This window comes from Acomys russatus, chromosome 3 (assembly GCF_903995435.1).
Source record: "Acomys russatus chromosome 3, mAcoRus1.1, whole genome shotgun sequence".
Taxonomy (NCBI): domain Eukaryota; kingdom Metazoa; phylum Chordata; class Mammalia; order Rodentia; family Muridae; genus Acomys; species Acomys russatus.
Genome location: NC_067139.1, coordinates 72,171,986 through 72,185,223, shown reverse-complemented (window position 1 = coordinate 72,185,223; position 13,238 = coordinate 72,171,986). Strand labels below are relative to the sequence as shown.

The 13,238-nt window shown below is 42.7% G+C and overlaps 1 protein-coding gene across 3 annotated transcripts in view; it reads right to left on the bottom strand.

Annotated features, from left to right (window-relative positions):
* Adk (adenosine kinase) overlaps positions 1–13,238 on the bottom strand; it is a 397,266-nt gene that overhangs the window by 360,504 nt on the left and 23,524 nt on the right. Inside the window, exon 1 of one of the 3 annotated variants that reach the window (XM_051142847.1) lies at positions 11,426–11,610. The exons of the other annotated variants lie outside the window; for them this stretch is intronic. Within the exon in view, the coding sequence (XP_050998804.1) occupies positions 11,426–11,439 (14 nt within the window). The 5' untranslated portion in view covers positions 11,440–11,610. Of the gene's footprint in view, positions 1–11,425; positions 11,611–13,238 lie in introns of those variants that run through there. 3 annotated transcript variants of the gene reach the window in all.

Below are 13,238 nucleotides of genomic sequence, written 5' to 3'. Positions count from 1 at the left end.
AAAGGGTGCCAGATCTCCTGGAGCTAGAGTTACAGGCCAAGTGTGGGTTGGGGAACTGAATTCATCTGGGGGTCAGTAAGGGCTCCTAACCCCTAGTCCACCACCTCTCCAGCCCCTAGACATACACGTTTATTGCAGAGAGAAGGTACCAAAGAAGTGGAAGGCTGACCATGCCAGACAGACAGAAGAGTAATGTGTGTGCCTCCAGCTTGCGCCATTTGCTCACAAGGGAATGAGGCCGCTCTAGGGATCTCCTTCAGGGTCTGGCCTGACTGATGAATCAGCATCCGTCTCATTATCTTTTCTGTACAGAATACTGAAGTACTGACATGTTTGCCACACCTGTTTGTTTGTGACAGGGTCGTGTTGTGTAGCCCAGGCTGCTCTGTAACTCACGGCCAGGCCTCTGGAGTACTGGCATGGGCCACCACACCCAGCTCAATGTTTTAATGAGTAAATATGTTCAGACTGCAAAACTGACTCACCTTTATATAATTAGATCACAGACCTCCAAATCTGAAGAAAACACATACACAGCTATGGCTGAAATGCATGAAGGGCAGCTAGCTTTCTAGTGTTTTCACATACTGTGCTGGTTAGGGTTCTGTCAACTTGACACAAGCTACTGTTATGTAGGAAGAAGAAATTCAATTGAGAAAACAACTGTAGGCAAACAGGTAGGTCATTTTCTTGACTACTGATTGATGTAGAAGGGCCGAGCCCGTGGGGCCTGCGGTGCTCCCTGAGCAGGTAAGAAACTAAACAAGCCAGGAGGGGAGGCCAGTAAACAGTGTTGCTGTATAGCTTCTGCTTGGGTTCCCTATTGAGTTCCTGTGCTGCCTTCCTTAGAGGATGAGCTGGGATCTGGAGCTGTCGGCTGAAATAAATCCTTTCCTTTCTGAGCTGCTGCAGTATGGTCTTTATCACAGCAGTAGAAATCACACGAAGAAAATATCCCTCTCTGCCTCTCCCCAGTTCCATAGGAATTCTGGGAAAACACACCACCACCACCACCACCCTCAAGCACTGAACCCAGACACCAGGGAGCCACTGGAAAAGCGAGAAACGCGTTGTTCTTTCCGAGCGTCACTTCAGAGAGCTGTGATCTACGTTTCAGCTCCCTGACAGCTCCTCAAAAGCTCAAGGCTCCCTGTTATCTGACCTGATCCCGAGCTTGCCCTGTACTAAGAGTTTCCTCAAAGAGAATCTGGCAAAAACTGCCAGCTGCAATTGTTTAACATTCCAGCTGCTTGATGCAGTTGGAACAAACAAGTTAACTGAAAACATAGAAGGAAAAGTGTGACAAATAAATGTCTCCAGAGGGTTTGGGAACATCCAGAATGTTCCTGTGATTGCTGTGAGCATGCTCAAGGAAGACAAGGAAAGGCCCAAAGCTACCACCTCTGCCAGCCAGCAGACCCCGCAAGCACTTAGGAAAGTCTCAGTAGAGCTGTTAAGCTTGGCTACGGGTTAGGACGTGCCTCAACAAGCGTGTCTCCAAGCAGACTGAAGAACAGTAGCAAGTACTAACAAGACAGGCAAGAAATTGGAATCCTCAGACATTGTTATTGTTGGAAATGTAAAATGATGCAGCCACATTGGGAAACAGTTTAGTAGTTTCTAAGGGAGGAGGAGGGGGAGGAAAAGACAGAGAAGGAAGGAGATGGGAAAAACCAGGAGAGGAGTTGGGGGAGGCTTTTACCTCAAAGGAACAAAAAGAAATGGCTTATTCTGAAGCCAAACGTGAGTGGTTATGCGCAGGAATAGTTTCCCCAAACACCATGTTCCAATGTGGTAACAGTTCAATGAAGTTTTATAGGAACAGAAGAAAGAAAATCATAAATCAAGACCACTTTCTGAATACATTGGTAGAAACATCAGAAAAGCTGAGAAGTTCAACTATAGGCCTCAGATGTTATCTGCAAGGGTGTGGACATTCCAAAAGATTTACCCAGTGGCCACAAAGATATTTGGTCTCACACAGAGGAAGGTAACAAATAGTTATTAAGGGTGTTAGAGATAGCCAAGATAAATTGGCTTGGCAGCATTCCATCATTCCCACATCATTACATTGCAATGAGTCAGTCAGCCTTTGTTGTCAGCTTCTTTCCAGGAATTTTTGTTCACAAAGTAACATAAAATTATCTATGAGGCTGTATCCTTTCCTAAGAGAAACAAACATAAGGCAATACAAAAACTTACACATGGATGCTTACAGTACTGTTATTCATAATAGCCAGAGTGAAAATAACCCACACAGCTGGGTAAACAAAATGTATCTATACACTGAAATATATTCCACCACAGGAGGAATGAAACACTGACAACTTGATATGACACGAATGAACTTTAAAACCTTTTAACTATCTGAAAGAATTAAGGTTCACAAACGCCAAAAATTACATGATTGTGCTCATGACACATCGAATAAGAATTCACAGAGGTACTGGGCTGTGGTGGTGCACTCATCTTAATGCCAGCACTTAGTAGGAAGAGGTAGGTTGATCACTCCAGGCCAGCCTGGTTTATACAGAGCTAGTTACAGGGCAGCCAGGGCTACACAAAGAAACCCTACCTTGAAAAAAACAAAGAACAAACAAACAAATAGATTCACAGAGGTAAAAAAGTAGATTTTACAGTTGACAAAGGATGGTTGGTAATGCAGGATAGGTACAACAGTTATGAAGTTTCATTTTAAATTGATAAGAAATGTTTTAAAATTATACTGCCATGACAGCTATTCAACCCTGTTAGTGTAACCATATAAACTGATCTGTCCAGTTTAAAACTATTTTATAGTATGTGAATAATATCTTTAAGATAATTAAAACAAATGGGCATAATTAGTATTTATGAAGTGCTAAATTCAACAACTACAGCATGAGGTTCCACTCAAAATATTATGGGAGGAGGCTAAGGAGATGAGTTAAGTGCTTGCATGCTACCCAAGCATAACAAGCTTAGTCCTCAGAACCAAAAGACCTGGTAAGATGGCTCAGTTGGTAAAAGCCTTTGCTTGCAAGCCTGGCAACCAGAGTTTAATTCCCAAAAATCCTATGGTAAAGGACAGAACCAATTCCCACATTCTCACCATGGCACATGTATTTACATATAGACACACACACACACACACACACACACACACGAATTAAAGGGTTCAAAATTAAGCCAGGTACAGTGGCACACATCTTTAATCCCAGCACTCAAGGAGGCAGAGGCAGGCAGATCGCTGTGAGTTCAAGGCCAGGCTGGTCTACAAAAGGAGTCCAGAACAGCCAACGCTATATAAATCTTGTCTCAAAAAAGAAAGAAAGAAAAAAAAAGTTCAAAATCAAACAAAACATTCACCAAAACCAACCACAGTTGGGCCATAAAGTCAGCCTTTGCAGATATCAAAGGGCTCAAAGTACTGAAATGATAATATAATTGAAAAAAAAATTGTAATACTAGGTCACGTGACAAAATCATGTATCAAAATAATCATACATACACCACCAAAAAATTAAGAGACTGGTGAGATGGCTCAGCAGGTAAAGACATTTGTTTCTAAGCCTGACAACATGAACTCCATCCCAGAGACCAACATGGTGAAGGAGAGAGGCAACTCTCACAAATTTGTCATCTAACTTCCACCCAGTGTGGCATGCACCCACCACACACCCACACACTACACACATACAAACACAACACCACACACACACAAACACAACACCACACACACACAAACACACACCATACACACACACACCACACGCACACACACACAAACACACACACACACGTAAATCTAACAGTGATATGAATTAATCACTGGGTCATACAACAATAACTCCAGCACTCAACAGGGATGTGAGATAAGAGGGTCTCAAACTGTGAGCCAGACCTGGCCTGCCACAGTCAGTCTCAGGCTAGTCAAAGCTACACACACACACACACACACACACACACACACACACACACACACACACACACACAGTCTCAAGAGAATTGGAAGGAGACACAGTTACAGTGCCATTGGGTAACAGTACCCTGGAGTGATAGTGCAGAGTTCTCCAGAGGCAGTATATACTTTGAATCAATGCTCAACTTATGGAATAGTTTCCTCACACAGCCAAAATCACAGGTCCGTAATCAAGGGGTGAGATGGGAATGGTTCTACTTATTATCACCCCTAGTGACTTACTAGGAAAATGTTTGCTTCCTGTCCTTGCAACCTTAATTTCTTCTGGCCTAGAAGTTTTGTTTCCAGAATGGGGAGTTATCCCGCCTAAAGACACAAAAAACACCCCATTGAACTGGAACCCCAGACCTCTCCTGACCTTTTTGGGTTTCTGGTGTCTTTAAGCAAAATGGCTAATAAAGGAAAAAAGAGATTAGGAGGCACTGATTGATCCAGATTACCAAGGAAAAATTGAATTGCTTCTCCACGATGAGATACGTGGAGTGCAAGAGATCCTTTAGGGCATCTCTTGTGCTGCATATCTGTGATTAAAGTCAGGAGGAAACTACAACCCAACCCAGGCAGGATGACAAAGCGCACAGACCCTTCAGGAATGAAGCTTTGGGTCATTCCTCCAGGAAAAGAACCAAAACCTGCTGCAGGTGGGGGAAAGGCAGAATGGGTAGTAAAGGAAGGAAATTATAAATATCAGTTAAGGTTATGAGACCAGTTACAGAAAAATGATTGTAACTGACATGAGTGTGTCTGGCTTATTGCATTAAGAATGTGTTTGCAGCGGGATGTGGTGGCGTACGCCTGTAATCCCAGCATTCGGGAGGCAGAGGCAGGTGGATCGCTGTGAGTTTGAGGCCAGCCTGGTCTAGAAAGCGAATCCAGGACAGCCAAGGCTACACAGAGTGACTCTGTCTCAAAAAAACAAATCAAAACAAAAGAATGTGTTTTCATACATATGTATACACACATTTTTGCAATATTTGTGTTTCTTTATAATGTAATATAAATCGAGATCATATAGTAGTTAGCACATTTATGTTATGAGACACTAAAAGATTAAGCATTCATCAAAAGATATTGCCACCAGTTTTAAAATACATAATGCATTTTCAGTTGTGTGTGGAATGGTTATATCAGGAATGATGACCCAGTTATTGTTTTCATTTGGAAATTAAGCATGGCACAAGGAGATGTGATTGTGTTTCAGGTTGACAAGGGTGCACTTGGTTGTCAACTTAACTCTATCTGAAGTTGCCTAAAACCTAAGGATCTGAGCACACCTGTGAGAGATTTTTATTAGATTATTTGAGACAGGAAGACCCACCCTAAATCTAGGCCACAGCTTCTGGTGGCAGCTCACATAAAAGGACATGAAAGAAGGACTTTTTGCCTGTTCGCCCTCACTCTTGCGGGCAGGCTCATCCATCCTACTCCCGAGGCATTCCTTCACTGGCATTAGAACCTATGTCTTCAGGATTCCAACAGGGACCAAAGACCAGCTGAGACACCCAGCCTTGTAAATGGAACTAGCAGATTCTTGGGCTTTCCACGGGGAGATAGCCATTGTTGGACTATCCATCCAGAGCAAAGCCTGTAAGCCAGTCATAACAAATTCCATGTGTGTGTGTGTGTGTGTGTGTGTGTGTGTGTGTGTGTGCATAATATATATTCATTCAAACATCAGTTTTATTACTCTAGAGAGCCCCAACTAATACACAGCCCAAATCTACACAAAGACATAGAACAATGTTCTGAGCTAAGAAATATGGAAAGGTGGTAAACCCATTACCTAAATGTGCAAAGTCTAGGTACTATCCTAGCAGGACAGAAAGGAAGTCAGAAGAAAAACAGGATGTTCATGGTAGTTTTATTTATCATGGATAAAAACCAGAAACAACACAAAGGCCAGCAACAGTAGCATTGCTACCTACAAATGATGGAACATTTCTCAGTAATGAAAAGGACAAGCTACTGATACACCAAAATGGGTGAACCTCAAAATTATCATGATAAACAAAAGTAGCCAAACCCAAGTAACCTTTATCGCATGAGACTCTTTATATGAATAGAATAGGCAAAATTAATCAATGATAACAGAAGAATGAAAGTCATTGCCTTGATAGGCATGTTGGCCTGTAATCCCAGCATTCAGGGAGGCAGAAGCAGGTGGATCTCTGTGAGCTTGAGGTCAGCCTGGTCTTCAAACTGAGTCCAGGACAGCTAATGCTACACAGAGAAACCCTGTTTTGAAAAGCCAAAGAAAGAGAAAAAAAAAGGTTAGTTGTTGTCTGGGTGATGAGGGAAACATGATTAATTGAAAGGGGGTAGAAGGGAACTTCCCCAAAGCTGTTTGCACAAGGAACTATACTATCAACATTCAGCTGCACAGGAATGTTACTCAATAGTAGAGCATTTGTGCAGCACGTGTGGTGTCAGAGGTTCAGTCTCCGGCACAAGAGAAGAACAGTATATGCACTGTTGGCGTAAAAAACACAAACTAACACTAACACGTGTCCCTTGGCTACGTAACCCTTCCATTTGTACACTAATTCTTATCTCTGGATGCATATTCTAGATTAGTTTATCTCTGGCCAGCATTATCTATGTTTTTCATTTCCACTGGGACATTCTTTTCCACACACTAACATGTTGAAATTTCAACCCCTTGCCCCCAATACTCCTCACATTAAAACAGCTCTAACAACAACAACAACAACAAAACAGTAAATGCTCCACTGAATAGCAAGTTCCTTTAAGCTATATAAAGCTGGTTTTGTACATTTATTTATTCTCTGTGTGTGTGCTTGTGCACATGCAAGCACAAGCACACACACGTGCTTACTTGTATGGGGGTCAAAGGACAATTTGCTCTTTCTTTCCACCATGTGAGCACCTTTCTAAATCCTCACAGCTCAATAGCAATGGGAAAGGTATCATTACTATCTCTATTTAATAGACCAGGAATGAATTCCTAGAAAAAGATTCAGTAAGATTACATAACCTCCCAAAAATCAGACAGCAAATAAATAATTCTAAACTTTACATAATGTGTCTCCTTATTCAATGTACTACATTCAGACTCTCAGAACTCTTTTAACCTAAAAATGTTTGGCCAAGGGGAAAACATCCAGTTGTAGACAAAATAGGGGTGTAGCTATTATCTGTGGCTGTATTTCAAATAACATTTCAATAACTAAGAACTGCTATAACAATATGATTATACTGTATACATAAGTGACTAGATAATTACTATACAAATGAAACACTTTCAAGAATTAATTTGTTAAATACTCTCAGTAATTATGTCAAGATAATAGCCACCATGCAGCACTGCTCTGGACAAACTGGGGGATGTGGTCATCAGGCTTTTAAGACAGCTTCATTTATGTTTTATTGCAGCATTTTTAAAAGCAACAACCAGAAATAAAGGGAGACATGGCTGCTAGACAAATGCAGCAGGACAGGGTTAACATTTGGACAGTCAACCATCATTTGGTTCCAGTTTTGTCTTTCACAGTTCTGCTTAATGTAGCAATTCTCTGGCTAGAATGATTTAGAGTTAGAAAACCGTGTGTGTTTTCTCAAACAAAGATGACCTATTTATAAAGATGAGCACTAACAGCTGACAACACTGCACATAAGGAAAAGGTTCCTGTTTCAGTGTTTCAAGACAGTGCATACATGAAATAGTTTCAGTGCATCTTAAAATCTTATTTAACCCACCAAGAATTCTCACAACATAAAAGGTTATGTAGCAATCTGAATTTTTAAATTTAAAAGAAAAAAAAAAAAAAAAAAAAAAAAAAAAAGAAACCCACAGGTCCTAAAATGAGTTTGAAAATCTGCTTAAATGCTTCAAAGAAACCAACTCAACAAAATTCCATCTTAGTCTGAGTGGTCTAGGAGATTCTGTTGGATGCACCTCAAGAGTCCTGAGCCCTAAAAAGAAAAATACCAGAACTCCACCCACAGCCCACATAAACTTTCCAGTGTGGGCTTAACCCACCACTGCAGTTGCAGAATGACGGTGATGCTCAGAGTTCCAAAACAGTCTTTGCCAAACCTACCCTGGCCATACAGACTACACTGGAGTTGTAAACAACCCCAAACCAGACTGCACACAGGTTATGAAGACAAGGCAAGGTTCACAGAGAAATTTTTAAAGTGTTACTCAGTAAAAAGTACACAAAGTAGCAGTCAAAGATCTACATTGTATCTTAGACGCTTCCCCTGGCTAACAAAGCTATATCTCTTCAATTTGGAAAGCTGTTCCCGGCAGTGAGAAAGAAAAGAGCTGAAACACTGTCTAAGCCTCCTAAACTTAATTTAAACTTTAAGTTTCCTATTGGAACACTTAAGAGCCTACAGAAGCATTAGTTTATCAACTATGCTCTAACATGACCCAAATGATGATCAGTTAGAAGTTGATACACATAACAAGGGATAAAAAGAGTTCTCCAAGGATAACTGGTTTTGTAAGCCATAAACTTAGCTTCTTTATCATTAACAATAACTAGAATAAAATACAAATTGCAAAAGTCAGAATATCTCCAGCCAAATCATTCAAGATCTTCAGTTTAAAAAAAAAAAGAACTTGTTTAAAATAATTAGAAAGTCTTAAGAATTGAGTGCTACACTAGAAGGGCATGGCTAGGCTTAAGTGGGGTATCTAGGAAGCTAGGACCAGTTTCAATATAAATGACAATTTATGTGAACTTGAACAAACTATACTGTCTCTGATCTTTAGTGTCTTCAACTGTAAAATGAGGTAATGAGATAGATAAGTTTCTTTCCTGTTTATAAAGTGAAGTTTTAAACATGTCTTTTTCAGGTGACATCATTTCCTAGGGAATTTTTTTTTAAAGCTTTTAAGATAAAGACTGTATTCTACTCCTAAAAGGTCTTAAATTTTAAAAGCATTGTACAAATAGTAGGATACGCCTATCATCTCAGCACCCAGGAGATCAAAGCAAGAGGATATCAATTTTGAGGCCAGTCTAGGCTATTATAGCAAGTTCGAAGCAAGCCTAGTTTACACAGTAAGACCCTGTCTCAAAATATCAAAAGCAAAACAGAGTTTAAAGTACACTTTCCCAGTAACACTTAGGATACAGGAGTGCCAAAGCAATGAGGTATTTCATTAAACAATGCCCATGGTGGAAAAGAATTAGAAAAGAACCTCAATTAGATTCTAAGTATCTGATTTCTAATTCTATATTCTTTGGTAGCCACTGCAGAGTCACACATTACTATATTTAGGAACAATTATTTTAAGTGTGGGGTAAAAGCAAGAACACAGAACATGAGGTCAGATTTGATAACTTGGGATCACCAGAAAAGGGTATTAGGCCTTGACTTTTGGGTTACTGTTTGACTGAGCAGTAAATGGGCAGTAAATGGGTGAACGCCTAACACCATGACTGATGAAGATACGCCACCACTGCACAGCCGCGAACTTCCAGAACTACCACAATGTGGCATCACTTTACCATCCCCATCTTCCCCGCCTATGCCTGAGCCCGGCTACCAGAAAGAGAAAAGCAAAAGGATTCCTCCAGATGTCTCACATCTGTATACTTTGTAATTTCTGTCCGCTGAAATGTTTTTTCAGAAAATTTAAATAATGTGCTATTTCTAAAAAGGCATCAAGATCTAGATTCAGTTCTTAACCTTGTTCTTAAAATTTTTTGTTCAACTTTTCTTCAATGTAGTTCCTACAGGAAAGAGTGATTTTTATTTTATTTTTCTAAGCCATGTCACTATAGCTCAGGACTTTAAACAGACCCTGAAGAAGCAGACAAAGACTTCATCATCACTTACCCACCCTTTCAAAATATATCCACGGCTGGTGTTAACTTTTTAATCAGTCTTTTGAAAAAACAGCTGCCAAATTCCTACATTTCAGACACATCTCGCTGCTACCCATTTGGACATTTATCCAGTGAGGAGTGGTCAGCAATTAAAACCACAGTGAGATACCTTCACATGCACAAGGCCCTGAGGTCAGAAGGGGGAGGGGAGGAAGATACTTTGGAAAGCATTTGACCACAACACCTGATTCTTTGATGATGGGAAGGCAAGCAGGAATTAAAAGTAGAGAAATTTACTGTGCCACATAGCACTATCCTGATTCAGTCTAAAATGCCATTAACTTAGACTTATACGCCGCAGTGTCATTTACCAACAAGCCTGCATGGGTCTCCATATTTCCACACTCTACTTCCTCCTGCATAATTAATAACCGGTACTCTTTGTCCATCTACTACAAATTTAAAAAGGCACCATCCAAGTTCAGCACCATGACATCCTATCTTACCCAAGGAGAAGGTTCTAATGAGTATCAGAATCATCACTGAAAAGACATTAAGTTATGAGGACTTAAACCCTTTAAAGCTCTAGCCCCAAACTACTTCTTCAAATTTATGCTGTGCTGGGGCCTCCCTTTCTTTTGGAAAATAAAGGCCAAGATTTACTTTTTAAAATTAATTTATTCATATTACATCTCAATTGTTATCCCATCCCTTGTATCCTCCCATTCCTCCCTCCCTCCCGCTTTCACCCTATTCCCCTCCCCTATGTCTGTGACTGAGGGGGATTTCCTCCCCCTGTATATGAGCCAAGATCTACTTTTTAAAAGGTATTCCAAAGCACTGGGTAAATGAGGAAAGAATTTTAAAGATGTATTTATTTATTATGTATACAGTGTTCTGCCTGCACGTATGCCTGCACAGTAACATTTACATAAACATTCAATAGAAGCTAAATAAAGTGGGCAAGCCTACTTAGGTCTCACCATTTACCCCCGCCCCACAGGGGGGGGAAAAAAGAACATTCAAAACCCTGGACCTGTGATTGGGTGAGTCTGTCTTGATTATACTTCATCTCGCACAATTTATTTCACTTGTGACGCTCGGATAAAAGTAGGTAAACATATGGTACCTTTGAGAACCAAAGTACTAATTCCAGTCATAGGCAAATATTTTAGGGACACACAATTTCACAACTTGGGAACAATCTTCATGAGAGGTGCCAACTTTGCAGATATGCTCATGGCCAACCATGAAGTTGTCAGAAGGCATGACACGGAGGCATGGGCACACAATGTGCATGCCACATTCCCTTGGGGCCAGAGTCACCCTCACAGTGGGTCGATGGGGGCCAGACATAGTTACATTTTCATGAGAAATTCATTACACACACACTCACAAGCAAGCCTCAGACCCTGATATCTGAGCAAGGGTCACCTCAAGCAAGAGGCGACGAATAGGGTAGAGCCTTGTGCTACAGACCCCAAAACTTCGGAGGAAAGCAAAATACTCTGATGAGAAGTATGCGGACAACATCCAACAGAAGAGGGGCTGATGGCAAAGGGAGGCTCCAGACCATGCAAGGAACGGGGCAATAGTTCTCCCGGGATCAGCAAGCTCCTGCCCCGCCGGGGCATCGCTGAAGCGGCCGCCCTCTGCTTACCTGGCGGACGTCATGACTTCACCTTCCCGTCCAGCACGCCGTGCCCTGTGCCCGATGCTCAGTGTCCGCCCTGGTAGCAGCAGGTACCACAGCAACTGCTCCCTTGCTCTGGCACTCTGCGACCGGGAGTGCGTCCTTACACACCCCGCGCGCGGGCGGCCCGGGGCGAGCTGGTCCCGCGCGCTGATTGGCTGCGGCCAGAGGAGGGCGGACGCCCCGCCCCCGCCTGGCCGCTGCGGCCCCGCCTCCAGCACTCCTCCCTGAGGCTCGCTGCCCGCGCGGCTCGGGAAGGTTCGCCGCCACGCGGGCTAGCTGACCTGCCAGAGGGCTGGCTAGCGGGCATGGTAGCCATCTTGAGTCCTGGTAACCACCTCCCCGCTGCCCTCCGGGACCCTCAGGGCAACAAGGTTGAGTGCCCGCCTCAAAAATGGCCGCGCCGCTGGCAACAGGGTTCGCAGTCACATGGGCACGCTCTACCTCGGCGAGCTCAGGTCCCTTTAACAGCTCTAGGGAAAGGGACGCTGTCAGGTCAAATCGTGGACGTGGTTTAACAGCCTGCAAAACCTCATCTGCGGACGAAAAGCAGCCGCCTGGGAAGCCTCAGCCCTGGGAAACCTGAAAGCGTGGCAACAGCTGCAAGACGTGGGGAATTCCCAGCTGCAGCCTCGCGGAGTCAGTTGCCTATGATGATCCCAAATGTTCTTGAACTTCTGAAACACTTAAAGCAGCTGTCTAATATAAATGTATGCAGGGTTCACTAAACTGTGAATCAGAGTCTTAAGTGGATGAGGTCCCGACATCCAGTAGTTTTAGTGCATGCCCAGGTGATCCAGGTATGCACTAAACAAAGTTTTCCATTCTCCGAACCGAACTACCCAAAGCCCTGTTTGCCCCGTGCGGCAGATTACCTTGCTTTCCTCAAAACTGGGCGGAGGGCGGGGGGGAAGGGACTGTAAAACAAGCATTGAAAGCTACAGGAAAAAGATTGACGTTAAAGCCTATAGTGAGCAGCAGTGAGTTAAGAAACCGACAATGGACCGCTAATAAAAGCTGCGGGAAAACTGAGAGGGGGTGGAATCGGCAAATGTGTTGTGCCCTAAATAGCTTTTGTTTATTCCTTCTTTATTCTCTGTGTAATAATATTTATGTTAGCAGAAGACAACACCAGCGGTACTCATTTACTGATCAATTTCATTGGCCTGAAATATATTAGAAACAAGTCCAAATTAAAATGTGGTTGATGAAGGGACTGAAGACACAGCCCCGCAGTAAAGTGTTTGTCCTGAGTTCAACCCCCAGAGTCTCTAAGGAGAGCAGGAGGAGGGAAGAAGATAGCTCAGCAGGTCCAGACTGCCACCGAGGGCCTGGGTGTCGGGACCTGAGTTCCAGGACCCACTTGATGTAGGCAATAACTGTTGCCTATCCTCTGACCTCCAGATACATACCATGGAAATCGTCTCCACCCTAACAAATAACTATTTCATTTAAATTTTTAAGTGGGTACCTCCTGTCAGGTAGCTGATTTTCTTATCCCCTCATCTCAAGCACGTTTTTCTGATATATGTGTAGTTTGCCTTCCTTCTGCCTTCTTCTGCCATTCTTCTGCCTTCCACAGTTTAAAGATTTACAGCTTCCCTGCCTCCCTGTAAACTCTAGTAAACTGTCCTTGAGCTCAAAACAAAAGATAAAGAAACAAAAAGCAATGGCTGGTGGGGGTGGGGGTGGAGGAGCAGTAGTGAGGCCATGTCTCAGTGGAAAGGGCATTTGCGGCTACTCTACCAGAGGACCTATGTGGCGCTCCCAGCACCCACAT